The 24,156-nt window shown below is 40.0% G+C and overlaps 3 protein-coding genes across 7 annotated transcripts; 2 read left to right on the plus strand and 1 right to left on the minus strand.

The window, feature by feature from the left end:
- Nucleotides 1–1,640: 1,640 nt before the first annotated feature.
- On the minus strand, nucleotides 1,641–6,860 carry LOC112555310 (sulfotransferase 1C4-like). Its single transcript, XM_025223655.1, has 7 exons — nucleotides 5,871–6,860; nucleotides 4,706–4,862; nucleotides 3,587–3,813; nucleotides 3,046–3,175; nucleotides 2,627–2,721; nucleotides 2,183–2,360; nucleotides 1,641–1,893 (listed from the first exon to the last, which is right to left on the minus strand). The coding sequence occupies exons 2-7, from the start codon at nucleotides 4,854–4,856 to the stop codon at nucleotides 1,757–1,759; spliced, it is 918 nt and encodes a 305-aa protein (XP_025079440.1). The 5' UTR covers nucleotides 4,857–4,862; nucleotides 5,871–6,860; the 3' UTR covers nucleotides 1,641–1,756.
- A 298-nt stretch (nucleotides 6,861–7,158) lies between these two features.
- LOC112555311 (ankyrin repeat, PH and SEC7 domain containing protein secG-like) lies at nucleotides 7,159–21,683 on the plus strand. Of its 5 annotated transcripts, none has more exons than XM_025223658.1 (8): nucleotides 7,159–7,242; nucleotides 8,156–8,271; nucleotides 18,718–18,839; nucleotides 19,242–19,332; nucleotides 19,591–19,714; nucleotides 20,276–20,478; nucleotides 20,892–21,060; nucleotides 21,585–21,683. In XM_025223658.1, the coding sequence occupies exons 3-7, from the start codon at nucleotides 18,819–18,821 to the stop codon at nucleotides 21,020–21,022; spliced, it is 570 nt and encodes a 189-aa protein (XP_025079443.1). In that variant the 5' UTR covers nucleotides 7,159–7,242; nucleotides 8,156–8,271; nucleotides 18,718–18,818; the 3' UTR covers nucleotides 21,023–21,060; nucleotides 21,585–21,683. The 5 variants fall into 5 exon arrangements, with proteins under 5 accessions (XP_025079443.1, XP_025079445.1, XP_025079444.1 ...); XM_025223659.1 differs by lacking the exon at nucleotides 7,159–7,242 and adding an exon at nucleotides 7,382–7,456; XM_025223660.1 differs by lacking the exon at nucleotides 8,156–8,271 and having other exon boundaries at nucleotides 7,163–7,242.
- Nucleotides 21,120–22,702, plus strand: LOC112555560 (ankyrin repeat domain-containing protein 61-like). Its single transcript, XM_025223995.1, has 4 exons — nucleotides 21,120–21,174; nucleotides 21,585–21,683; nucleotides 22,011–22,198; nucleotides 22,334–22,702. The coding sequence occupies exons 1-4, from the start codon at nucleotides 21,120–21,122 to the stop codon at nucleotides 22,700–22,702; spliced, it is 711 nt and encodes a 236-aa protein (XP_025079780.1).
- Nucleotides 22,703–24,156: the final 1,454 nt, after the last annotated feature.

Genomic DNA, 24,156 nt, shown 5'->3' on the forward strand with positions numbered 1-24,156 from the left:
ATTGTACTTAAAAAGCAAGTCTAGTGTTTATTTTATTTATATCATTATATCATGGTTTTAAACAAAAACTGCAACAGGAAATTATTTTTGTCATGTTTATAAATATAACAAGAAAGTGCTGTTAGTGTCTGTTGATGACAACTGCAGAAACTTTACCAGTGTACGTTATTAAAGAGTGGGTGAGACCGGCAAGTATCGTGCAGACAGACTACTGGAACTGAAAAAAAAAATGTGTTCACTGTTATTTCACTAGATAACCTAATCAACCAAGGTTGTATAATTTGTAGTAATTTGTGTTTTAGGCGGGTTTACATTTCCCCAAGTTTGTCAACTTATGGTTGACCATGGGCTGTGTTTGTTTGTTGAGTTTTTCGTGGGGGACAACTGTGCGCTATGTGCTAATCTTTCCACTGTCGGATGAGGATTTATAAAGACAGATTTAGATGATGAGGGTTAAGTTGATGTGCATTTATTTTTATAAGTAGAAACTGAAAGTTATTGTGAATGTAAAAATTGAAAGGGAAGGTATGTGAAGGAAAGACTAAAATGTGAGTGCCTGTGCGCGTTGGGGGAAATGGTGTGGTATCGAGTGAGAGTGTGACACCACAGGACAGTCACACCATGAGCAAAGAGAAGGAAGATGATGAGACGACAACAATACCATGAACGTTTGAAATAGACTGAACTTACAAAAACCGCTTATGAAGGGAAGTAAGTTCAATTATCTCATGATCACTTTTTTGTAGGAGTTCTCTCTCTTAGACTGAAATTTTACATTAGCTCGGTTAGCTGGAAAACTGACATCAAAAAGGCTGGTTATGTGTGAGTTATCTTGGATGATTGATGTTCCATTTCAGGCTTGATTAGGTCTTAGATTCATAACAACACATAGTTATGACTAAAAAATTTTAATTATAAAATATTATCCACTGACCACATAGGTATCAGAGAGAGAAAAAATATCAACGCATTCAAAAACAGATTTCTAGAAAAAATGTTGAAAGTAATCTTACGGGTGACAAGGAATATAAGCTACCATTCAGATTTTCTAGGAAAACATATTAAAAACACACGACTAAAACAATTACTCCAAGTTTATGTTGTCAACCATCATTAGGAAAAAATAAGCTTGCACTAGAGTTGACTAATATGAGATTTTTTTATATAAAAGTATAAGCATTCCACGATTTAATGCAGAAAACTTGGGTAGGGTGTGGAGGAAAAGCAGTGTAACTTGCTGGATACAGCATTATTTGTATATACATGCAAGAATATGAGTCTATACACTCACAGTGTTCAACTGTTCACAGACTGGATGCTATAGACATTGCAGCACACCTTGTACCTGTACTACTCGATGGATTGGACCACAAGACATTCTAGCCTGTTCCACATGACACTTCAAAGATCGAGCCTAGTGAAACACTTTGTTTACCTGACCCTCTGTGTGTGTGTGCTTTTAGTTCATCATTCCTTCTCTTTTTGTTTTATATCACTTAATACTGTACTACATGTAGTCTTATTTCTTTGTCTGCACAGCTAGAGCATGTGTGAAAAAAATGTTTATGTCTCAGGCTCGTAAATAAAGATGTATGTTATGTCAATGTCAAAAATAATTTGTCTTCTGTCAATATTTTGTGTCAGTCCCTCCCTCTTTTAGATTCACGCCCTCATCGTCTCTGCGTGCACGTACACAGAGGTGCACGTGACTGTTTCTGGCCCTCGGCAATTTCCGGCAGCGGTTCGGCGACTTCCGTCACGGCTGAGCGCTCGGCTGCTGAGGCAGCTCGTATCTGAACGGAATGGCGAGATGGCCGAGCTTGGAGGCGAGCTTCATGTCGAACACCTCACTCTGTTCCACAGTGAAGTGACGGCGCCAGTCACCCACTTGTCCTGCGACACGTTAACAAAAAACAAAGACAAACAAAAATAACAGTAAAGAAAGAAATGAAAGGAAGATAAACATGAAGGAAAGAAAGAAAATGAAAAAAGGATGGAAACATGGGGGGAAAATGCAGACAGATAGGAAGCAGGGCAAATATATTCTGAACAGTAGACCAATGAATATTAGACGAAGCAAGCAAGCAAGCAGACGGACCATAGAAGCATTACAGGCTTCGAGAAATTCAATATTTAAGAAAAAAAAAACTTTCTTGCTAAAAGTTAGATGATAATCGGGCACCTTTTCTGAGAAGAGGGGAAATGTCGCTGTTGATGGAGTAAACGTCGAGATGATTGGTCATCGGATTTTTCTTCATGCTGCTGAAGCTGCAATGGTCAGCGATGCGCGAAAGCACGTTTGCTGCTAGATGACCTTTGCCCAGGAACTCAGCCAGGCGTGACAGCTCTGATGTCAAGTCCTGTCAACAGTAGATGTTTTCACACAATACGGGCCGTGAAATTTTCTTAAAGCGCTTTTTTTTAAACCGTGAAAATTTTGATATCTTAAGATCAACATGAAGATCTGATTAAAAAATATGATAAAAATGCGAGTTTTGCTGTTACAATATTTATTTTACAGCTCGCTATACTGAGATCATGTTTCGTCCGACATTGTCAAACCGAGAGAACCTACGAGGTCAGAACTAGAAATCTGTGGAGTAAATGAACGGCACGTGCCACGCACCTCCTGAAAATCTTCGTAGAAGCAGATCTTGACGTTCTCCCTGTCACGCTGAGACCACCAGCTCTCGGTAAAATCAAACCATGACCCGTGGTCAACTGGAGATGAAGAAAAAGGAACAAAGAAGAATCGAGAATGATGCAAACATGCAAATTCCTTAGAGTCCTGTGAACCAGCAGACTCAAAGAAAATCATTTGCACAGAAGAATTATGACGACATTTTAAAAAAAAATGATAAAATTTGGCAAAACTAAAACATGCGATCCTGCGAATTTGCTAATGCTTTCTCGACGATGAAATAAGAGAAGAGATGTGTTATCATCGTCTAAAACCATTTTTTTCTTGTCATCGAGTATTCTACGTTGGTAATTCAGGTTAAGGCAAAGTGAAGAACATATTCAGAACCAACTCAGACCCAGTACCGTGTCCAGCAAGAAACATGTCAAAGAACTCTGCCCACGATCCCCGGAATTGTCCAAAAGAGGAAGAGCACCGGTAGAAGTGGAAATATGAAGTCAGAACATCCTTGGGATTGCGGAAGAGGACGACCACCTGAAAACACGTGAAAAACGTAAAATTGAACTACATCAGAAAGCAGTCATCTGCAATTTGTGCTGGGGTGGTCTTGATGGCTGAGCATTAGCGATGTTGACTACGGGGTCCGTTAAAATATGACGTGTTTGCAATGGTGATGAAGTGGAGTAAGGGTGGGTGGATGCTGATCTTGTCTTCCGTGGATGCTCATATCGGTGGTTATTATCTTGCCCTCATTCACAGTGAAAGATGTAGAATGCGTGACATTACTCCTAATTCAAATAATGGTCTCAGCTGTCCCACTGTCTGTAACCTGAGTGGGGTAATGGAGGGAGGAGAAAAACCAAACGACAACTTCTTTTTAATCCCGACAACCCCTCTCTAATTCATCTACGGGGTTCGTTCTTCACCACCCATCTCTTTTCGTACCTTGCAGTCTTTGTGTTCCAGTTCGTCTGGCATGAAGCGATGCTGCAAATGACTTTTTATCACGCGAGGTGAATCCATTGCCCTGGCAAGTTCAAAGCCATCCTCGCCCAAGATGTCATCCTTAAACTCTATGAACGGTGACCTCAGGTACAGAGGCGTCTCTGATGCCCCTTTGAAGTCTCCGTCATGCATCAGCAGCCACAGAAGTTCCTGCAGCCACGTGGTTCCTGCCAACATGCCAATGACGTCATATGCCTGTGGGCGGGGTTTCAAAATTTAAAAAAAAGGAGAAAAAGCCATCAGTTCTTCTTACCACATTCACCATCGGCAAGGATGAAAATGATCATGACATCGTGATGATAAGCGTGATGGTGAATAAAATTACTTCGAAGACGATGATTAAGAGGCCGGCGACGTTAGGCTACGTGATACTCATTCAACTTAAGTAACTGCAGTAAAAAAAAAAATAAAATAAAAAAAAGGCGATCCAACTTGAAAGGTTTGTCAATTTTCTTGAGCAGAGCATATTAATAATGCACGCAGTCCACCGTTCACACTCGCACGCATGCTGTGACATAGACATTACACGTACACTTAAGCACTGTAAGCATCTGAGAACAGTTTCTGAGACTAACACCTGTACACCGGTTTGTCACCTACTGAAACTCATGAAAGTTGCAATACTGCTGCGGATTTGGTAAAAGAAAGCGAGTTGCAGACAGACAGGTGAAGACTACGTAGATGAATATTTAAAGCCTCCCTCCGGTCATCACACCCTTCCTCAGACATCTTGTGTACTAGTCAACAATCGATAACTCTGAAGACGAACTGTGTTTAAGACATGGTTGTAAATAAATATCCTTTGTAATCCAAACTTCTAGTCATTCAGCTTGTCATTGTCTGCCACTTAACCCCAAGTTTGGTTGGAGAGTCCTTTCAGCCTCCATCATCGATGGCACTAAAATTTCACATGCCTACTTCAGTTTAAGTAATTCATATAGTTAATACTAGATGATAACATATACATTTTAGTTTCAGCGGTCCACATAGCTAATACTGTTCATCCTATCATTGCCCGTAATGGGTTAACTTTTAGTAATTAACTTAGGGTAACCATACCCGCTTTGGGATAAGTCACGATGAAAACGTCATCTTCTCTGACTGGAAACGTCTTGACTCTGTCCAGCACCTCGGGTGGGCTGTACCCGAAGAACAGCACGCCATCGTACACGTGTTCACCTGGCAGCTTGTGAGGAAACGACTGGGCCATGCGTTTCTAGGAAGGAAAAACAAAAGTCAGCCGTCAACCCAATCTGACATCTTTCTCGTCGTCTTCGTGGATTTAAAATGTTATCATACGCACCCGCACTTACACGCAAGCAGTCTCTCTCTCTTACACACACACACACACACACAAACAAACAAACAAACAAACAAACAAACAAACAAACAAACAAACAAACACAACACACACACACACACACACATCGATGTTCAAATGGTGATCTTCCCCCTCCCTTCCAAGCACTCTGTTCTTTCCAAGATCTCAACTCGGATAGCGTGAACCCTCCTCACACCTCTTTTAGCAACGGTTTTTTTTAAAAATCACAAAGTCACTACGCCACCAGGTGTCGCAGTCGTAAAAGTTTCAGTAATTAATGCCTCACTTTATATAGTGTGCTTTATAAACTCGCATTCAAAGGGTATTACTTTCAAACACCTATTTTAATTATATCGGTCTAAGATACAGATTTCTTGAAACATATAATGACAAAATGTAATGGAAGACTAACAGTCATTCAAACTCAGACCTCACGAACTGGATGTATCATCAACCAGTAAAATTAAATTTTAAGGCAGCAATTATATATTATCCATGCGTGTGTCGCCGTTAGCAGTGTTGCTGTCATCTGAGTCTGATGATTGTGTTTCCAGCGTGTGTCGCTGAATTGGTCAGCGTGTATGCAAGTGAAAACTGTGTATGCAAGTTCTTCGTTTGAAATATCTTCGACTGCAAAGATTAAGTTTCTAGTAGAGGTTGGCACCGTAAATTTAGGACCCGCAATGAACCATTGACGACGACAAAGGCGCCTGGGACTTCATCTCGTTAAGTCTAACACACATCAACTATCAACTTTTTCATCAGTAACACCAGTCATAGAACAAAAGTACACCCTGTGGACCTCGCGAGCTCTTTTTGCGTTAAAAAATTGCTTCTGTTTCATTTCCTATCATTAAACACATCTCTTTTATCTGGGCATATTGATCAAGTTTACGAACTCACCTGCTGTTACTTTGCAACTCTCGAGACAGATTTTCAATGCTGTCAAGGCACCGGCTGTTTCCTGCAACAGAGCTTGCACCAAGTACATTTTATCTGACGCTGTCGGGCTTCTTAGAGATGAAACCACGTGACACCACTGGCCAAAAACTCTTTGCGTCTGCGTATGGGGTCTGCAGACAGCAGCAGGCAGTCCTCCGGGTAATGGGAATGTAGGCGATTGATCGTCCACGTCAGCCACACAGAAAATGAAAGAGAACCTGAAATCCCTTTTTGATCCGACACTTTTCTCCGGGCACCAGGGTTCGTCAAATAACCGTTGAAGCGAATGCAAACACGTGCATCGGTGGCTAGCTATGGGCAGGGAAAATAGAGCGCGTGACTAGGCAAGCAAAGGCAGCAGGAAACCATTTTCTTTGGAGGACTGCTGCAGAAGACGAGGAAGGAATCGGTGAGGTAGAGCGGAGTGGCCGTGACAAAAAAATAAAAGGATTTCAAGCCATTGATTTCTCTATATTTAGAGCGCGAACAACCATGGTGACAGACACATAATTAAAATGCGTCGACATTTTGCCGTTGCCGGCAGATGGCGCTGAAAAGTTATTGGCCGCGAAACGAAAGGATGTGACGGCGACTGTCGCGGACAACGATACTGATCCAATCGCCTGACATCTTGGCGACAATGGCTAATCGACTGTTACAGCTTGCTGCTCATTGACAATCGCTCATATTGAGTAACTCATTTATTTTCCAGTGTCTCTTATTCTGAATTGCATCGCGTGCGATTCCTCCCATGGCAGGACCGTGCCCTTGCCGAAAAAGAGAAAGGTCTATACCGCCTTGAGGGTATAGAAAAGCCTGAGAGAGACAATCTCGACAGAAAACAGGTGCTTGACACCACATCGGTGCGAAAACTTACCTTGATGAAAGTACTGGTCAAGACTTTACCCTCGGTCTAAAGGTCTTGTTAAGTGTCGGGTGCCAAGCTATTATTAGGAATTATTAAGAATTCTTAATTTAAATGAAAACCCTTATTTAAATAACTGCCTCAATAACATTTTGTGCCTGTTTTTTATTGCATTACTGAAAATGATATGGTTTATAATAATTTATATATCTCCGTTCTTTAATGTTCAATTATTTCCAAGTTTAGTATTTTTGTAATAACTTTGGATCTTTAAGCTACCCTTAGGTAGTTATTAGTTTAGCTCTTAAAATACTCGAGTAATATTAACTCAAGATGCTTTGAATACCCCACTGATCAGAGCATAATGAAATACCCTGGGTCAATTTTTGTGAGGGTCTCCATCGGAATAGCACACCGTGTATCATGTTCCGGTGGACAACTGCCTGTAAGAAAAAGAATATTATACAGGTAGGACATGCTGTATTACACATGATTATTTTTTTTCGCTGATGAAATTTCAAACTGATAGGCTTGATTTTTAAAAATATTTAGTCTTTGTACAGATTCGCAAATTAATATTGCCAAACATAGCTATCTCAGCGACTGAGGGAGCATGAGGGAGGAATCCGTGTGTGTGTGAGAGAGAGAGCGAAAGTATTAAAATTATCATAACAAAGAAAAGGTATGACCGCATACACGCGTAAACTATAGATTTTTTCTTCCGCTTTTTATTTTTATATTGTATACTCACGTTTCAGTATATTTTTAAAGATAAAAACAGTTTAGGCATACGTGATTGTGATTCACTTACCACCTGTAAGTCCGAAGTAAAGACAAATCTTTTTAGACCGACGACTAAATAAATCCGCATTATTATTTTTTTTTATTAATGATATTGAAACGCATGGAGGAATTTAGCTGAAAAGCATGCCATACCCTTAAGAACACATCGAGCAGTTTCACGAGATATCATCAAAATATACCTGGAGCACAGCTAGCCATCAATAACTGTTAGTGTAAGGTCGCTTTGGTGCTACCACTACTATCATATTGATTACTTTTGTTGGGTTTTTTATGCTTGGAGCCTTAAGCAGGAATACGAACTGTATCCTTGTTTCTGCTGGCCTTCTGATTTGCTTACTCTTTCAGCATATAGAATAATTTTGTGTGTGTGTGTGTGTGCAACAGTGCCAGATCTGAGTGATACGTTGTATTTGAGATGATTCAACCATGGGAACTAACTCATTCCATCAAAGATTACAAATAAACCCCTTAGGAAAGATAAATAAATTAGACTTAATATTTATCCACTTGCAGATCATAGGATTGTTGTGTTTTGGTGTCACAGCAGAAGTCTGTTAAAGTCATAATTTCTGTCTAGGCAACTGATTCTGTTACTTCGTGTGCAGTGAACTTCAGCTTTGGGATTCTCTGCCCTTCAAAGTTTGACACACTTTCCTCAGCCTAATGACACTTGAAAACGCATTTGTTCAAAAGGTACTTTTGTTATGGGCCTTGTCTTGTTTGACTGGATATGCCTGATTGTTTTCATGCCTTACTGGTGGGTTGTTTGTTGTATTTTCTAAATGTGGTACCTGACTGAATGTGTGTGCCTACTACCCATTTAATAGTTAAATGCTGATGAATATATTAGAGCATGCATTGCACATGTACATATACATGCTAGTACAAACAACATACACCTATATATACAACTTACACCTATATATTTGCTGTCGAAGCTGTTTTTGCTGTTGAGCATTTAGAAGATTTAAACATTGTTACAAAGGAACAAAGAACATTTTGATAGACACAGATCTTTTTAAAGTCAATGCATTTGTGTCTTAATTTAAAAAGTTATCTTTGTCTTTTTAATTTCTTGTTCTATTTTTTTTTTTTCAAACTTCACGTGTAGTTTGCTTGTGTGAAAGTACGTATCCCGCAGACTGAATGTGAAATCAATACAATGTCACAGTGCTATAAATATTTTTTAAATTGTTCTATGTGCTTTACTTGCAATGACTCTTACACTTGTACCACCTACATGCCATGCCAGCTATGGGCTTTGTACAGCACCTACAGTTCCACAAAGACTTCATCTCCACATATACATTGTATTTCTGACTCTATGCATTCTGTGAAACTCGAAAATCTTATATTCCTTCTTCGGTGGAGATCTGTTTATTTGGTATGCATCATGTGCTTAATAAATACCTTAAATGAACCAATACTTCTGAATTGCATTATTTATATTTGTACATTTATTTGACCTCAATTGGTTTTTATCTCTTACTCCCCCACACCTCACAATCTGAGACAGTTTTGTCATTTCTGACAATGTGCTTTTAAATATAATATAACAGAATTTCCACTGTACTGTTTGTGCAGAATTCTCACAAGAACCTTTATTTCTTGTTTTGTAGGCATGCATGACATCTTGTCATGATATACACAGGGCATACTGTATTATCCTGTATTTACTATGTCCCCATAATTTGTCCTAATTAACAGCAACACTTGCATGGTCCCATGCCTTGATTATCACATCATGCTCACTATCCACACTATCCCAGCCATTTGGGTCAAACCTGCAGTAAGAAGTGTTCTACTTTATTTATCACAACATACTAAATAAATCAAATAAATCAGAACACCCATCCCCTGCCTGGCCATATACCCTCATTTGTTCGCAGTCTGATTGATTACTTTCACTTTCCGTTGAACTAAACAAACTAAGATCTTCTGAAACATGGGGAATTGCATGATTGACACTAATCTTACTACCAGCTTCACATATTGCTTTAAAGACTATTTTTCATTAATCTTATGCTTCTCAACTGATCCATTTATTTTTAAAAGTTGTATATTGTATGCCTTACTGTACACTGGCTTATGTGTTTCTTGTCAGTATCTGTGGTGTCCATTTTCTGATGGTTCTTTCACTCAGAGGCTTGGTGGAGTCCTCTTCCTCCTTCCTCCTTTCCTCTTCTGCCGTCTCCTTCAGGTATAGAAAAGTTGCACCATGACTTCCAAAAGTTTTGCAAAACATGGTATTAGTTGCACAGTAAAAGTTATCATAGAATTGAGCGCGACGTGGATTGGCCAGCTGATGGCAAAACCTCGATCGGAGACCGATGTGATTTGCTTCTCAGGCTGCAGTTGCTTCTCAGATGATTTGTCAAGGCGCTGAGACGTCCCGAGTAAAGCCCGTTGTAGTTCAGTGACAGTCCAGGCTGCATGTGTGTGTGAGAGAGAGAAGGGGGGGAGGGGAGATTAGTCATTCACCTACATTTAGAAATAACAGCCACCAAACAGTTGTAACGTGTAAAGACTGCACGCGCACCTGTAAATGAAAGCTCAGACAGTGCCGAGCATCAGCGGGGAGCAAGGTAGCACACGCTAGTGGTCGACCCACACCCTGTTGTGTCGTTAAAGAACATCCTTTTTACTTTGTTTCTCCAGTCCCTCACCTCCCCTGCGCGGTTACCTGTCGTTAAAGATGTACTGAACTGTGCACTCCGTGCCACTTGTCTTAGCTGTGGTGGCGAAACAAAACTGCTAGCTATAGTGGTCATCAGTCTCTACCATCAAAACCTCGGAGGGTTTTACGGTTGCCAGAGGATCGAAAGAGGCGACTTAACTTCGACACCTTTGGTGGATTTTCTTATCAACCACGTTGGTTACCTGTGGTTTGGCTATTCCCAGCTGTGTCCATTCCAGATTGTGACAGAACCTCACCTCCTCTCAGGGACACAGTTCTCCTTTCATGATCTTAGGCCCAACGGACGATCCCCTTGTCGGTCTAAGAACGAGGCAGCAGACTTCGCAAAAAGGAAAATAGAAAGAGGAGAGATAGAAAGAAAGGGGATAAACCGTTTTCAGGGGTTTAAAAAGGGCGGCCTCTAAGAAATGCTGCTGAATAGACATCAAAGCACGACCAAAAAGCTATCATGGACTTGGCAAGACGCAGGTAAGACAATTAGGAGTAACAATTCCTTCTTTCTTCCTTACAGGAAAGAGATGGCGAAGATCGTCCTTATTGTTTCAGCGACTATAAAAGCGCTTATCTCTTCTCCGCATAAACATTTATGTTCGGCATAGCCTGAAGAAGATTTACTTACCAGTCAGTCGAGTTTGGGTTGGGTCTTTTAATTAGTTTTTTTTAAAATCTCCAGTCGAAGCTTCTAAATAAAGTTCAAATCTGTAGACCTGTATTCCAAAATCAGCTGTTTCATTTTGTGGGCAGAGTATCGCTTTTGAACACGACCTGAGAGATGTTTCTTTATCTAAATCGAAAACATGCAAAGATTTACTGAACTGACGGGCTGTTACAATTATTAGTCACACTCAACGGAATTCTCCTGCTTAGCTGGTATTTTTCTTTTGCTTTCCTATTGGCAGTTGAGAATTCTGATGTTTGAAAATTTATATCTTGAAAATTAAACATAGTTGTGTTCTCATATTTTGAGAATCATTATTTCAAAATGAACTTAACCCCGTTATGAAAAATGTTGCATTAGTGCTTGTCTTTAACTTTTTTCCACTCTCTGGACATATTCCAATACAGTGAGGGTTGGCTGGATTGAGTTCATCTCTCGTCTCGGGCACACTGTTCTTTCTCTGCATGTGGCATCTGTTTTACAGTGCTGGGTGTCTTGCCTTGATACAGTTGCTGATTCGGCATCAAAACTAATCCACCCACCCCTCTCTACAAGAGAAAGACTTTCGGAATAAAATAACCTAAAAAACGACTTCCATCTGTTGACTGGATTGAACGATACATAATTTTTTTATGCAGATGAAATAAATGTTCTTATTTAATCAGACAAGTTGTGGTTGTGACTGTGTCACGATGTTACTTGTAGAAAGCGTCGATGGTGAACATCTGTTGCTTGATCTTTCTTTAATTTTTTTTTACCAGCGATCGCAGTTGGTTTCAACAGCCCATACTTTGGTATGGTAACTTTATTTTGTCGTTTTATTCTTCAGTGTAAGGTTTTGCAGTTATGGGGAATAATGTAACCGAAATATATAATTCAATAGTTCGAAATATATAATTCAAATATATAATTCAATACAGTAGTTGTACTTTATTTTTAGTAAGTAGGCCTATGCAATTAATTCAGTATGCTTGCCATTAACCTTGATTAAAAAAAAAAAGTGATTGCGCAACCTTTTCACATCAACCTGGGTCTGATGAAGAATTTGTGAAGGCTTTGAAGAAAGATTCACAGGGTTTCCAATATTTAACTCAGAAGTTCTCCAAGTTAAGCGATGATAAAACAAAGGAAGGAGTTTCTAACGGTCCACAAATCAAAGATGATCTGAGAGATCCCATATTTGAAAATAAAGCTGAATATTCTGGAACTGGAAGCATGGCTTTGCTTGACAGTGGTTGTCGATGGATTTCTTGGCACAAAGAACTCTGATGATTATAAAGATTTGGTGGCAAAGATGCTCGCTGATTATGAGAAACTAGAAACTCCACTGTCACTCAAAATGCACTTTCTTCATTCACATAAAGATTTCTTACTCCCCTCACCATATATTTTCTTACAGGTGATGGTGATTGTTGTTGTAATCATTATTATTATCAGCAGAATATTGTTTTATAAATTTCTGCTGAAAAAAAACCGGTTTGTTTAACTCGCTAAAACTAGTGCGGATCTGCACACCACAATCGGTCGTGTCGGTGATATGGCTTTAGACATTTGACCTACCCGAAAATTTGTGGATAGGGCAAGTGGATAGACAGCTGCCCATCCATAACCAACCGTTACACAGATCCGAGACGGTATTTCTGATGTCAGGACACTTGTAATACAACAATGGCGTCGAGTCAGACGTTGGGACAAACTGTAGTTTACAGATGACAAATTCAGGTTATTCCAGTCAGCATTTTGCGAGGGTTATGTCATAAAGGTGTAAAGCCGGTTCCGACAAAAAGTCTGTCCCAAGGAAAGGCTGTTAAAAACTTTCCCAGTTTGTGCCGAAAACATTGTTGACATCTTCGGCGCGAGAAACTTTAATTGAGAAACTAGAAAACATTTTCAGGGGTGTAAGAAAGGACAAGCAAGTATTTGTCAGTTGTGGCTGTCTCCCCCTTCCCCTCACCCTGTCATTGTCACATTGTCAAACACCGGGTGGGGGAGCGGGTGGCATTAAAGAGTTGCGTTCAGAAATGGGTCCAAGGAATTAGGTGTTCATAAAGGGTGACTCATTCTGTCCAGTGTTTTAAATCATCTCTAAATATGAGGTAGGAGGTCAGCCAAGATCTGTTTTGTATTACATATTGTATGATGTGTTACAAAAATTGTTATAAAAGTGTATACTTTTTTCTGTAATTTTTTTTCTTTCTGTTCAAGTATGCCAGTCACTCGATTCCCGTGTAAAAAAAAAAAATAACCCCCCCAAAAAACCCCACTGTTGGTTGCATGTGCATGTGAAAATCTTTATGTGCCATCTGTTGTCCGTCTTCGTTCGAAGAGAACATCTCTTCACCCAGTGATCGCAAAACTCCATTACAAAAAGTTTTTGCTGCATACATAAACCTGTTGGAGCGATACACATAAACTTGGTCTTACTGATGAATTTCAACAAATTTAATGTTTTGGAAACGCCAGAAAGGGATGTCATATTCCAGTTTATTTGTGCAAACTTGCATTAGCACAGCCCTCTTTAGATTTCTGGCTTCACGTGATGCAGCACATATACAACAGGATGCTGTGTGATTGCCAACGATTCACATTTATTTCACCTGTCTGTTTTCTGTATGTCTCCCGTGTTTACAGCCTGCACTTTCGCACTTAGAGGCTCAAGGGTGAGCACCATATACGATCCAACCAGATGTCCATCGTACTTTCATTACTTGTGGCATTATCATTACCTTTAATCATTACCATGATTTAACCTGTGGCTGAGTGGCTAGAAGTGTTTTGTATCGTAGTACATTACTGTTAGCAAGGGTTAGGTTATAAAAAAACACCTTTATTACAGGAAAGGTTAATTCAACGGGGCGTAAATCATTTAATTCTAACACCGGGATTTTCTTAGGTATTGGCACAATGCAGAAAGTTTTCCAACATAATGGAAGAGAACTGTTTGAAAAAGACAAGTTAAAGATAATCCATAAGATTTTGGCAGGATGGTGGCCACAGTTCTTAAGATAGGTTTAACTTTGTCAGGACCGACCGCCTTTTGAATGTGCGCTTTGAGAAGTTGTCGGCGCACGTCGTTTTCTGTAAAGACATTAATATCCTCCACTATCCTCTTTCAAAACATCATGAAGAGCCTCTACCACCTTATTTCTATCCTCTGTAAAACCAACGGCAGTCAAAGCGACAAAAGAAAGTATTCAGCTTCTCAGCGTTCTCTGTTTTATGATCGAATTTAACACCCTGGTGCCCAATCATTAGCTTAATCCCCTCCCAGACTTTCTTCACATTGTGCTTTTGAAAATGTTTCTCAACTTCTGTTTATATTTTCCCTTCCCCTCTTTGATGGCCCTCTTGAGTTCTCTCTGCACCGCCTTAAGTGTCGAATCCCGATCCCCGCCTCTGAAGTCCTGCTTCTTTTGTTTAGTATCCACTTAATGTTTTTTGTTGCCCAGGGCTTATTGTTGGTATACTCTTTGATGGTTTTCTTTGTCGCAGCCACGTCTTCACAGAAATTGCTATAGCCAGCTTACATAGTTCGGTGACATCGGACGAAGTGTCCACAAACAGTTTGCGATCAGTTCGTCCATTTGCTATATCTGTTGCTTTATCTCAATCACTGCAGATGGCAAACAAAGTTCGCTTTGCCTTAATTTGTTTCTTTACTGCACTCTTCCTTTTTTTTTAATCCCTCTTTCAGGCATTAGCTTCGGGTGGTAAGTCCAGGGTAGGCTTCATGGTTAAAGGTGACGAAGGCAGGCCACGTAGAAATTCTGAACTATACCGCAAGGTCGGGAAAAAGATGGAGAGGTTGCAAACTCTCGAGACCGTAGATGGCGTAGATAACAGAACAACAGATACACAGAAATATCCCGGAGCTCCTTATTATGCCTTTTCCTGAGTCAACGAACTCCAGCTTAAAAAAAAAAACAGACACGTTCGACGACGTCACAGCCGGTGGCATCCACGCTGTCTCTGTAAGCATCTAACGGCCAGAAGGTGGAGCAGTACATCCAGTTCAGCAGACCGACCTTCCTGTATGTACTGTAGAAGCGAAGACGATTGTGAACCAATAGTCTTGAAGGTATTACACCTTACAGGTATCACGGGAAAATTTACGAGGTGTTGAGCGGATTGTAATCAGAACAAAATACGTCATTATTTTTTGTATGCCAATAATTACGTTTGTGAGTGAGTAAGGTTCAAAACCACAAGCACAGTATGCTCAGGAAGAACGGCTTCTTAACGCATGGTAAGCATCGTTGATGTTCGTCAAATTTCGCGAGCTGCAATTTATGTTTTTTTATTTACCTACTGTCATAAAAGCCTGTGAAAATTTACCAGTTGGACTCATTTGCACATTTATTAGACATAGTTGCTCACTCGGTTGTTGGTGTAAATATCACTAAGCAAAAGAGATACAGTGGAACCTCAATGTTCGGCGCCCATCATCCGGATAATCAATCGAAAATAATTCTAAAATAGCGTAAATGCTAGAATAGGTGTTTACAGTGAAATTGTTACCTTTCTTGTGTTGTTTATTAAGTTTTCTTGACAAAAAATGGCACCGGAGACGCTGCTTTGTGTTCTTGCAGTGCTTTAATTTTATTAATGCGTGGAGTTTGCGAAATGTTAGGATGTCATTCATATTTGAATCCGCTTCCTGTTCAAGAAAGAAAACTGAAGCTGTGACTCCAGTACAGTCCTGTAGCTGGAATTTTCGGCGGCGAAATCTTGGCGGTCCTGTGATGTTTAGCATCTTTTTTTTAAAAGACGATCCCGGATAACCGAATGCACGGGTGATATCGTGGCATGTGACTGAATGAGGTTGTTGTACACTGTAGTTGGTGTCTCACCCGGTCTTTATTGCGGGTAGGTGTAGCAGCTGCGATGTAAATAGCTTCCTTCACCTCTTCGTGGAACGACCGGTCCTGGCAATCAAGGATGCTGAAGTCATCCTGGGAGAAGTCGAGCCTGTTGTTGAGTAAAAGTTTTCCCAGCGAAAGGACTCCCTTTTCTGTGTGTGTTTTTTTTTTTAGTTCAGTTTTCTCTCTGTTTCACGCACACAAGCCTGATTACAGTCCTAGCACTCATTGTGGTAGTCAGTGTCTGACTTGTCCAATTTTTCAGTTTTAGTCTTCGCCTGTTACAGAGGATGTTGGGGCGATTAGCATATGGACAGTGACTTGGGTCTTGCCGATCTTACAGGAGAGTCAAGTCCCATGCCCAGTTCGTTTAGTCTGAAATGCTGAGTAGTTAGTATGGGATTGTGTAGGACACACGCACAAACAGGCAAACACGCACTGGGTGGGTCTCCCCTCACACATAGCAAGGCCACTCGAAATGTATTGCAAGGGGACAGAGATTATGGGTATTAAGAAATATGGAAGACAACATTGACGAAGAGATACTGGACTGTGGCAGTTCCAGATCATTTTCACCGTTTATCACGGTTTAAAAAAAGTTGGGGGGATCAAAGTCAGCGGAATGAGTTCCAAGGTGTAGGCCGCGGATGAGGGTTGCTGTCCGAGGGCACACACGCGCAAAGAAATGGGTGTTGACCCCATGGCAACGGAAGATGGGAGTAGTCACTTTAAAAAAAAAATTAGGTTAGGGGAGTATGAGGGCCGGGTGGCGGGTGGAGTCGCTGAGGAAGTAACATCCTGCGAACGAAGATCAGAGACAGTTTTTGCCCTTGCTGGTAATGTCGACCTACATACGAATAAAATACCTGATATCTGTTGAGTTATCGAGAGGAATGGGACACTGTGCAAGCATCCCCCACCACCTGCATTTCCTTCAGGCGTGGACATCGTTCGACGAGCAGATTGTATTTGCTGGATGACGCACACGGCCTGTCATTGCACTTTGACACGTCATCAGACGCTCGCTCTCAAAGTGGAGACAGTGATCAGAGTGTCTGTCGGTTTATGGTAGATACTGAAGACAGGCTCTCTTTTCTGATTTTGACCATAAACAATTACTTTGGCATTACTGAAACGGTATAACCCTCCAAAACTTGTCAGTCTTGTTCCTCAGTAGTATTTTTAAATATACGGCTACATTTTGCAATGAAAGAAAACAATATACACTTTTCTACAACGTTCGCGAGGAAAACTAGAAAAATGTCAAAACTGCAACATCTGTAAATATACAAGTTCATATTTTATTTTTATTGCCTGACCACCATGTGTAAAGAGGTTTGAGGTATGTAATTTCGTGTGAAAAATCTCTCTATAATTAGAGTTGTAAAACCAATGTTAATCTATATATACATGAAGCTTTTATATATTTTTTCTAAATTAGAGAAGTTGTCCTTTTAAAATATGCTTTAAAGCTTTATTTCTGAAAAGTATGAAAGCATAGACACATGATAGTGTATGTTGTAGACGATCTCACGCCTGAGCAGCTATAGTGACAGTTTCTTGCCCAAAGGGCGGGTGGTCGTGAGCGCCGCCTGACTTCAAGCTCTCATATAACAGTGGTTGCTATTGATGATCCTCTTTGATATAACTTTTGTTAGAGATGTATCTTGCAACCACCTGCACCGTTGCTTTGTTGCTGCACTTAGCCCCCTAGTGCTCTGTCTTTGACTTCCAGTTCATCAAGTCGCCTCTGGATGAAATTTGAGTTTGCGAAGAGTAGGTCAAAGTATGGGGTTACTCTGTTTGTAGCAGATGCATGTCAAGATTACTGATATCTTTAGCAAAATATGTAGCGTAAGCGAAAAACATGCAACTAAAAGAACTTAATAAAAAATCAACTAGTAGAGCAGAAATCAATGTTGCTTTTTTGCAACAGTGGTCATGTCTATATAGATGGGAATATTTGAAATGCAACAGAACTGATACATGCAAGATAAGTAGTGTGTGTATGGGTGTGTATATGTAAAGTTTCAATGCCTGATGGTCACAGACTTACTGTACATCTGTTGTTGAACATGCTGCTTTGTATTTATTACCAGTCTGCCATGTTTAAGTGATCGAGGCATTGACATTAAAAGATGTTGTGTCATGTCATACACAAAGTAAATTATAGACACATGGTGTACATGCTTGTGGTCAGGACAGGGTCACAGTGAAGTCGTGGTTCTCAAACAACAGTGTGATTTGACAGTTTGAAGCATTTGTTTGTGAACATTCATGATCTTGTCCAAAATCTTAGAAAAGAGCGGGATTAATTCCAAGTGCTGCAGCATCAAAACTCCAAAGTACCAAAACTTCCCTTTGTATTAGCAATTGAATTGGGAAACAAAGTATTGGACTTTGCCTGTTAATTAATGTGACCTTAAATATAATGTTAAATGTGGAGTAATCAATTCCTTGGTGTGGCCCAGTACATTTATGCAGTGTCTCCCCCCCCCCCAAAAAAAAAAAACTGCACATTTTTTTAGTGCGCAGTACTCGGTCAATGCAAAAAAAAAATGTACTGAAATGAAATGCTATCACAATGTGAAAAGTAAAGCACACCACATATGTCGTGAACTTGAAATTGATGGCTGTGATTAGAATCACGAGAAAAAAAATGCAGTCACCTGAAACTTGTCAATATTACAAACTACTGGAATTTCAACACAGCAAAAATTGATTAGATGAAAGTATATAGCGAAAAACTGACTTAAAAGTGTAAACGACTTAAAGAGATTTTAATGCAGAAAATGATGTCTTAGAGTGGTGTGAATGTGAATGTAAGTGCTACAAGTAAGTACTTACTATTGTAGTGATCCTGGTTGCACTTAGCTATATTTGAGAGTAATTTATACAATCGTTGTTAATTCTCATCTGTGCAGAATATGAAGTCTTCACACCACACATTGAGAGACGGGTCTTGAAAATTTTGCCACTGGAAGGAAGGGGAGTGCATAATACAGACAGGAGAGACAAGCAGAACATGGGATCGCTGGCTGGGGGCGTAAGTTTGTAGCTGTGAAATGAATAGCCTCCCCTTGTGACTTAAAATGCAGTGCAGTTCGACTACATTGCATGCAAGAGACTAATGGTAAAGCATGTGTAACATCCCCTTCTGTCTCTTACTTGTACACAGACACATACATGTATGTTTCAGTGCAATTCCTTGTAGATATTTTGCATGGTACAGTAGATAACCCTGAAAGTTTGAGTTATAAAGGAATGAAGTGTTGTAGACCTTGCACATGTTATGGCCAGCATTTTTGTGAGAGTAGTGACTAACAACCAATGATAAAGTGTAATGTGATGAGATTTCTTTGTAACATTACATGGTAGTGTTACATGTGTAATGTTGGCATGTTTTGAGACAAAGCAACATGTTACTGTACAGTTTATCACTTTCCAGGGTGAAAGCAAAGGATTTATCCTAGTATCACATCTACACGACGCAGCAGAATGTGGGGACACGACTTTAGCAAGACATCTGCTAGAAGAAGGTGTGGCATGGTTTTAGTATCTGTCACTGGCATGCTTAGATTTCATGGTAGAAATGAGCATAAAACATTATTCTGATATCAGCATACAAATATTTTACCCACAGGCTGAAAACTGTTTTTGCTTAAAGGACCCCCATGTTGCTGTTGAGGTACCTAAACAGTCAGCCTGTGAATAAGGAACGGAATGGGTTTATGTAGTTTTTTTTTCACAGATAGAAAGAGTACTTTGTTCTAACTCATGGATATTGTCCTGCTCAGGTATAGACGTTAGGTCATCTTATGATGATGGTGTGACTGCTCTTCATCTGGCTTCTTGCAAAGGACATGTCAGTTTTGTTGACCTCCTGCTGAAATCCAGATGCCCGCCAGACATTGGCACCAGGTTGGTGCAGCAGTGGATTAGTTATAGTGAGGGTGTTTTCAGGATTCCTCTAACTGTTGCACCCTTCCTAATAGCTACACATGGTGCAGTTAAAATTTATTTGTGTTATGGGGTAGAATTTATCAGACTAGACTATTGCATTTATTCTAGACACATAGTTAAATTACATTTATTTATGAATTCCAAGTCCTAGTCTATTAGTCATTTGCAGTTGTAATACATCCACACCTGATCCAAAAAAACATTAAAAAATCTACTTCTTGAAAATCAACAAAGGTTACGAAATGTGATCAAATTATTCAGTCAAAAAAAATGCATTAAATTATTCATCCAAGAAAAAGATCACATTTTACTGCACCAAAGAAACAGCAAAGGCAGGAGGCTGTTAGTAGATTGTGGATTACTTTGCACTGAACCTCCTAGGTAACAGGATTAATCTGTTAAGATAAATGACTGAGGATCAGCCTTTAGGGATGAATGATTAGAGTAAGAGGATCAACATGTAGGGATAAATGACTAGTTACCATTTTAGCAACAGCAGCCTGCATTCCCTCTTTCCAGCATTGGACTAACTCCCTTGCATTATGCTGCGGCCCAGGGCCATACCAAGGTCATTGAAATGTTGGTTTCTGCTGGGGCCCATGTCAACGCTTCATGTGCAAAGGGTCGAACCCCGCTGTTTGTTGCTGCAGAGAATGGTACCTTGGAGTCTGTGAAAACCCTTTTGAAGGCTGGTAGCCAGGTGAATTGTGCATCTGACCTAGGTAAACTCCTTTTTTTTTTTGTCATTTAGATAATTATGGCATGTGTTGTGTGCACTTGTCAACAGTTTATTATTTATGTACATGATCACAAGTTGTTGTTATGATTCCACTTGAGTCACCCATGGCTGCTCATTACCTTGGCATTATCTGAGCTTGTTTTCTGCTGTTTCTCCAGAAGTTGTGAATTTTTAAATTAGCAAGCAACTTTGTCAATGGTATGAAGATATCAGCAAACCATTACAAGACATTATATTCCATAGATGACCCTACATTCACTAGAGGGATACTGTCACATTTGTTAAGGTCAGATCCACATTCTGGCATTAAAAAAAAAAGGATGAGAACTGTTGTAAATTTACTATTGTTCTTTGCCACAAGTTGGATGCGAACAAAGGCCTATTGTTTCTCAACAGGAATGACACCATTGAGTACTGCATCACTTCACAGCCATGAAGAGGTGGTCCGGGTTCTGTTGCAGCATGGGGCCAGTGTTAACATTGCTGATCGCCATAACAACCTCCCCCTGCACTGTGCAGTTCCGTAGTGGTAATACCAGACTTGCATCTGCCATCTTGGCTGCAGGTAATCTGAGTGAATTGACTTATGCAGCATCTGACAAGGTTGTTTAAAGATGAGTCAGTATGCTTGGTGATTGTCAAGAAAGTGGTGGCCATCATTCTTGGGCACTGCCACTTGGCAAGCTCTTATCTTAGTTTACTTATAGCAATGATATACAAAGTTATTGAATTACTTTATATTCTTGTCTAAACCATCTTCCAAGTGATCTGAACACCCACGTGGTAACCATATGGAGGCAACTTATATGTTAATTTCCATCAGAGGCAGACTGATAACCAGATTCTTGTGCAAATGCATGAAGATGAGTGCCTTCTATGTTATGCAATTTTGCACTGATTCATGTTATGAGGATTCCTTCTTATCCAGGACACAAATATTCCACCATTCAGGCTACTGCACACTCTCTTTGGAGATTTTTGAAAAAGGGTTATAAATTAAATAGGCACTTATTTAGTACTTACAGCATTATGTAGAAAACAGAACAAGACCAAAAATATTACCGACAGCTTTTCAAAAATTGTTTGTAGGGACTGAGAGGAATATTCTTAACAAGAACTTTGAGAGTCCTGTGCACATTGCTGTCAGAACCGGTGATTCATTGATGTTGGAATTGCTAATCAAGGAAGGTAAGTCAAAAACAAACAGTGCTGCTATATAGACAATGCTTTAGTATTTATGATGTATTACTGCTGCAGCTGTTTGTCAAGACAAAGAAAATCTTGTGCATATGTGCTGCTCATTTTATACAGCAAGATGGTGGGAGCATTTTGTAAGGGATATTCAAGAGTTGCAGTTCAACCTGTAGTATCTTGTGACCATCACTTTCATGAATCGTTGACTGTTTTTTGACCTGGAGGTGCAAATGACCTACAACACAACATTACTTAATGACTCTGAGATTAAATAAATGTGACACTGCATAAGCATAACATAAAGGTAACATGATGCTGCAGGGTGTGATGTAAACTACTGTGAACCTGTGGGCAACGTGACGCCACTACATATGGCCATTAATATGCAGCACAGCCCAGCACTCTTCAGCTGCCTGCTGAACCTTCTGCTGCAGGGAGGCTGCATCCTCAACTGGCGAGCCTACAGCACGCTTGAGACACCCTTGTACCGCAGCCTTGACATTGACCGAGTAAGTTGGTGCTCTCCCCTTATTTTCAGTGTATGAACTAGAACTTCTAATTGGTGCTCTCACTTTACTCAAAACTTCTAGAAGTGCATAGAGAAGGTAAAAACCTATTAATAGAATGTTTCTGTCCCACTGCAGGAAGATATCTGCAAGATGCTTTTATCAAACGGTGCAAATCCCAACCTTGCATCACCTTTTGATATTACAGCACTACAAAAGGCGTGTCGCAGAGGCAAAACATATCTGGTTAACCTCATGCTGAATTGTGGTATTAACTGGAAGCGCGAACGGTGGCTACAGTACTATGCTGCCCAACAGGGGGAGGTAACTGAATTCAAGGAGATCAACAAGATGCTGCGCAGATGGAAGACTGAGGTTGTCTCCCTTCAAGCGCAGTGCCGCATACAAATTCGGAGGATTTTGGAGGAGAACTTGAAACAGAAGTTGCAGTATATTCCAGTGCCCCAGAAAGTGCGTGATTACATTCTTTTGCATGATTTGCTATGATGCATTAAAATAGATTCAGTATTTTTTTTTGTTTTGTTTTATTTAGCTCCTTTTCTGGAGATAGCCTTTCATTTGTGTGGTCTTTTTTTGACATCATAGTCTAATGTTGCTCAGTCACTCTTTCACATGTGCTTTTGTAATATCTAAAGCTCTCAATATATTGTGAAGAAATATCCTCTGAAGAAATGCAAAATGCCTGTGGTTTTTGAAAGCATGGATGGTGTCATTTTCTTGCCAAGAAAATAGTTAATTCATTTTGCCTAGAGGCAATTTTAGTTAGGGAAATTTTACCATCAGGAGAACCGGTGATTCTAAATTCTTCATGCCTTTCAGAAAAGTCTCTTCTTTGATTTTGATAATGCACTTACCAAAGTGATGGCTCCTTTATTCTTTGTTTTGAGGATTTTCGGTTCAATGTTAAAATGGATTATTAGAAGCTAGTTTTGTAAAGTTTATAATTGTAGATGCTGTTCGATGGTCTTTTAGGATTTAGCGACATTTATAAAACCCACCTTCAGTCCTGTGATAGATCTCCCATGCCATGATGTGATAACATGGTCATGACAGCAAACAGTTAGTACACTGTTAACGGGACAAATTATTTTTATGCTTGCACATTATGGATTTTTAAAAATCTAGTTGTCTTGATTTGCAAGCTCCAAGTCGTTTTTATATGTTGGACTCAAGTTTTATGTCTACCATTTTGAAAATGCCATTTAAGCATCATATAATGCCTGGCTGGTTAATTGATTTAGTATGAAAGTGCTTCCACCCTGAGGTGATTTCGCACTACAGGGAAGAGGGATGTGTTGGGGTGGGGGAGGGGAGGACCGGAGTACCCAAAGAAAACCCCAACACCTAGCCCTGCAAACAGGTGTCACATAGAGAGTGACCCAAGAAGAGATCTGAGCCTATAGTCTCTCACTGCAGTTTTGACAGGGAGTGTCTTAAAGACTAACACTACCGATACTAACAGCATAGAAGCAGGATATATTTAAAGGGAAAAGCAAGTAGTATTGTGGCTTTTTCACAGCGTGTGTGTACAGAGGCAGTTTCCTTCTCAGTTCCTTGGCAACTGAGGTTAGCCGTACCCACCATAGTCATCACTCAGCCTGTAGAGCTTCAAAGATGCATTGGCTATTAGCTATAATGAGGGTCATTAAAACTGTCCTGGTTTGAATTTAAATTACAAAGCTTGGTGGGCCACAATTCTGTAAGCTTTGGTACATATTGGGTTGTGGACTTGTTTTTGCCTCTTTCAGGTTAGGTATGCCTTGTTGCTTTATTACATCTACATTATATATTTATGAGTTGGCATTCATCTCTGCATACATGCATATGCAGGAAATCCATTTGCATACACAGCTAAGAGGTGTGCAGTAAAAAAATGGTTTTATCTTGTAATGTTTGTATATATTAAAACAACCATGAACTTTATCTGGCTTAACTGTGAT

Source organism: Pomacea canaliculata, linkage group LG14 (genome assembly GCF_003073045.1).
Source record: "Pomacea canaliculata isolate SZHN2017 linkage group LG14, ASM307304v1, whole genome shotgun sequence".
In the NCBI taxonomy this organism is placed as follows: Eukaryota; Metazoa; Mollusca; class Gastropoda; order Architaenioglossa; family Ampullariidae; genus Pomacea; species Pomacea canaliculata.

Coding starts and splice junctions, on each gene's coding strand:
- LOC112555310 (XM_025223655.1), bottom strand. CDS start 4,856: ATGGCCCAGTCGTTTCCTCACAAGCTGCCAGGTGAACACGTGTACGAT. Junction 3,176..3,586: donor TGGAACACAAAGACTGCAAG/GTACGAAAAGAG, acceptor ACGTGTTTTCAG/GTGGTCGTCCTCTTCCGCAA. Junction 2,361..2,626: donor TCTACGAAGATTTTCAGGAG/GTGCGTGGCACG, acceptor TACTGTTGACAG/GACTTGACATCAGAGCTGTC.
- LOC112555311 (XM_025223656.1), top strand. CDS start 10,684: ATGCTGCTGAATAGACATCAAAGCACGACCAAAAAGCTATCATGGACT. Junction 10,745..18,717: donor ATGGACTTGGCAAGACGCAG/GTAAGACAATTA, acceptor TCATCTGTGCAG/AATATGAAGTCTTCACACCA. Junction 20,479..20,891: donor GAATTGTGCATCTGACCTAG/GTAAACTCCTTT, acceptor GTTTCTCAACAG/GAATGACACCATTGAGTACT.
- LOC112555560 (XM_025223995.1), top strand. CDS start 21,120: ATGCTTGGTGATTGTCAAGAAAGTGGTGGCCATCATTCTTGGGCACTG. Junction 21,684..22,010: donor GGAATTGCTAATCAAGGAAG/GTAAGTCAAAAA, acceptor ATGATGCTGCAG/GGTGTGATGTAAACTACTGT. Junction 22,199..22,333: donor GCAGCCTTGACATTGACCGA/GTAAGTTGGTGC, acceptor GTCCCACTGCAG/GAAGATATCTGCAAGATGCT.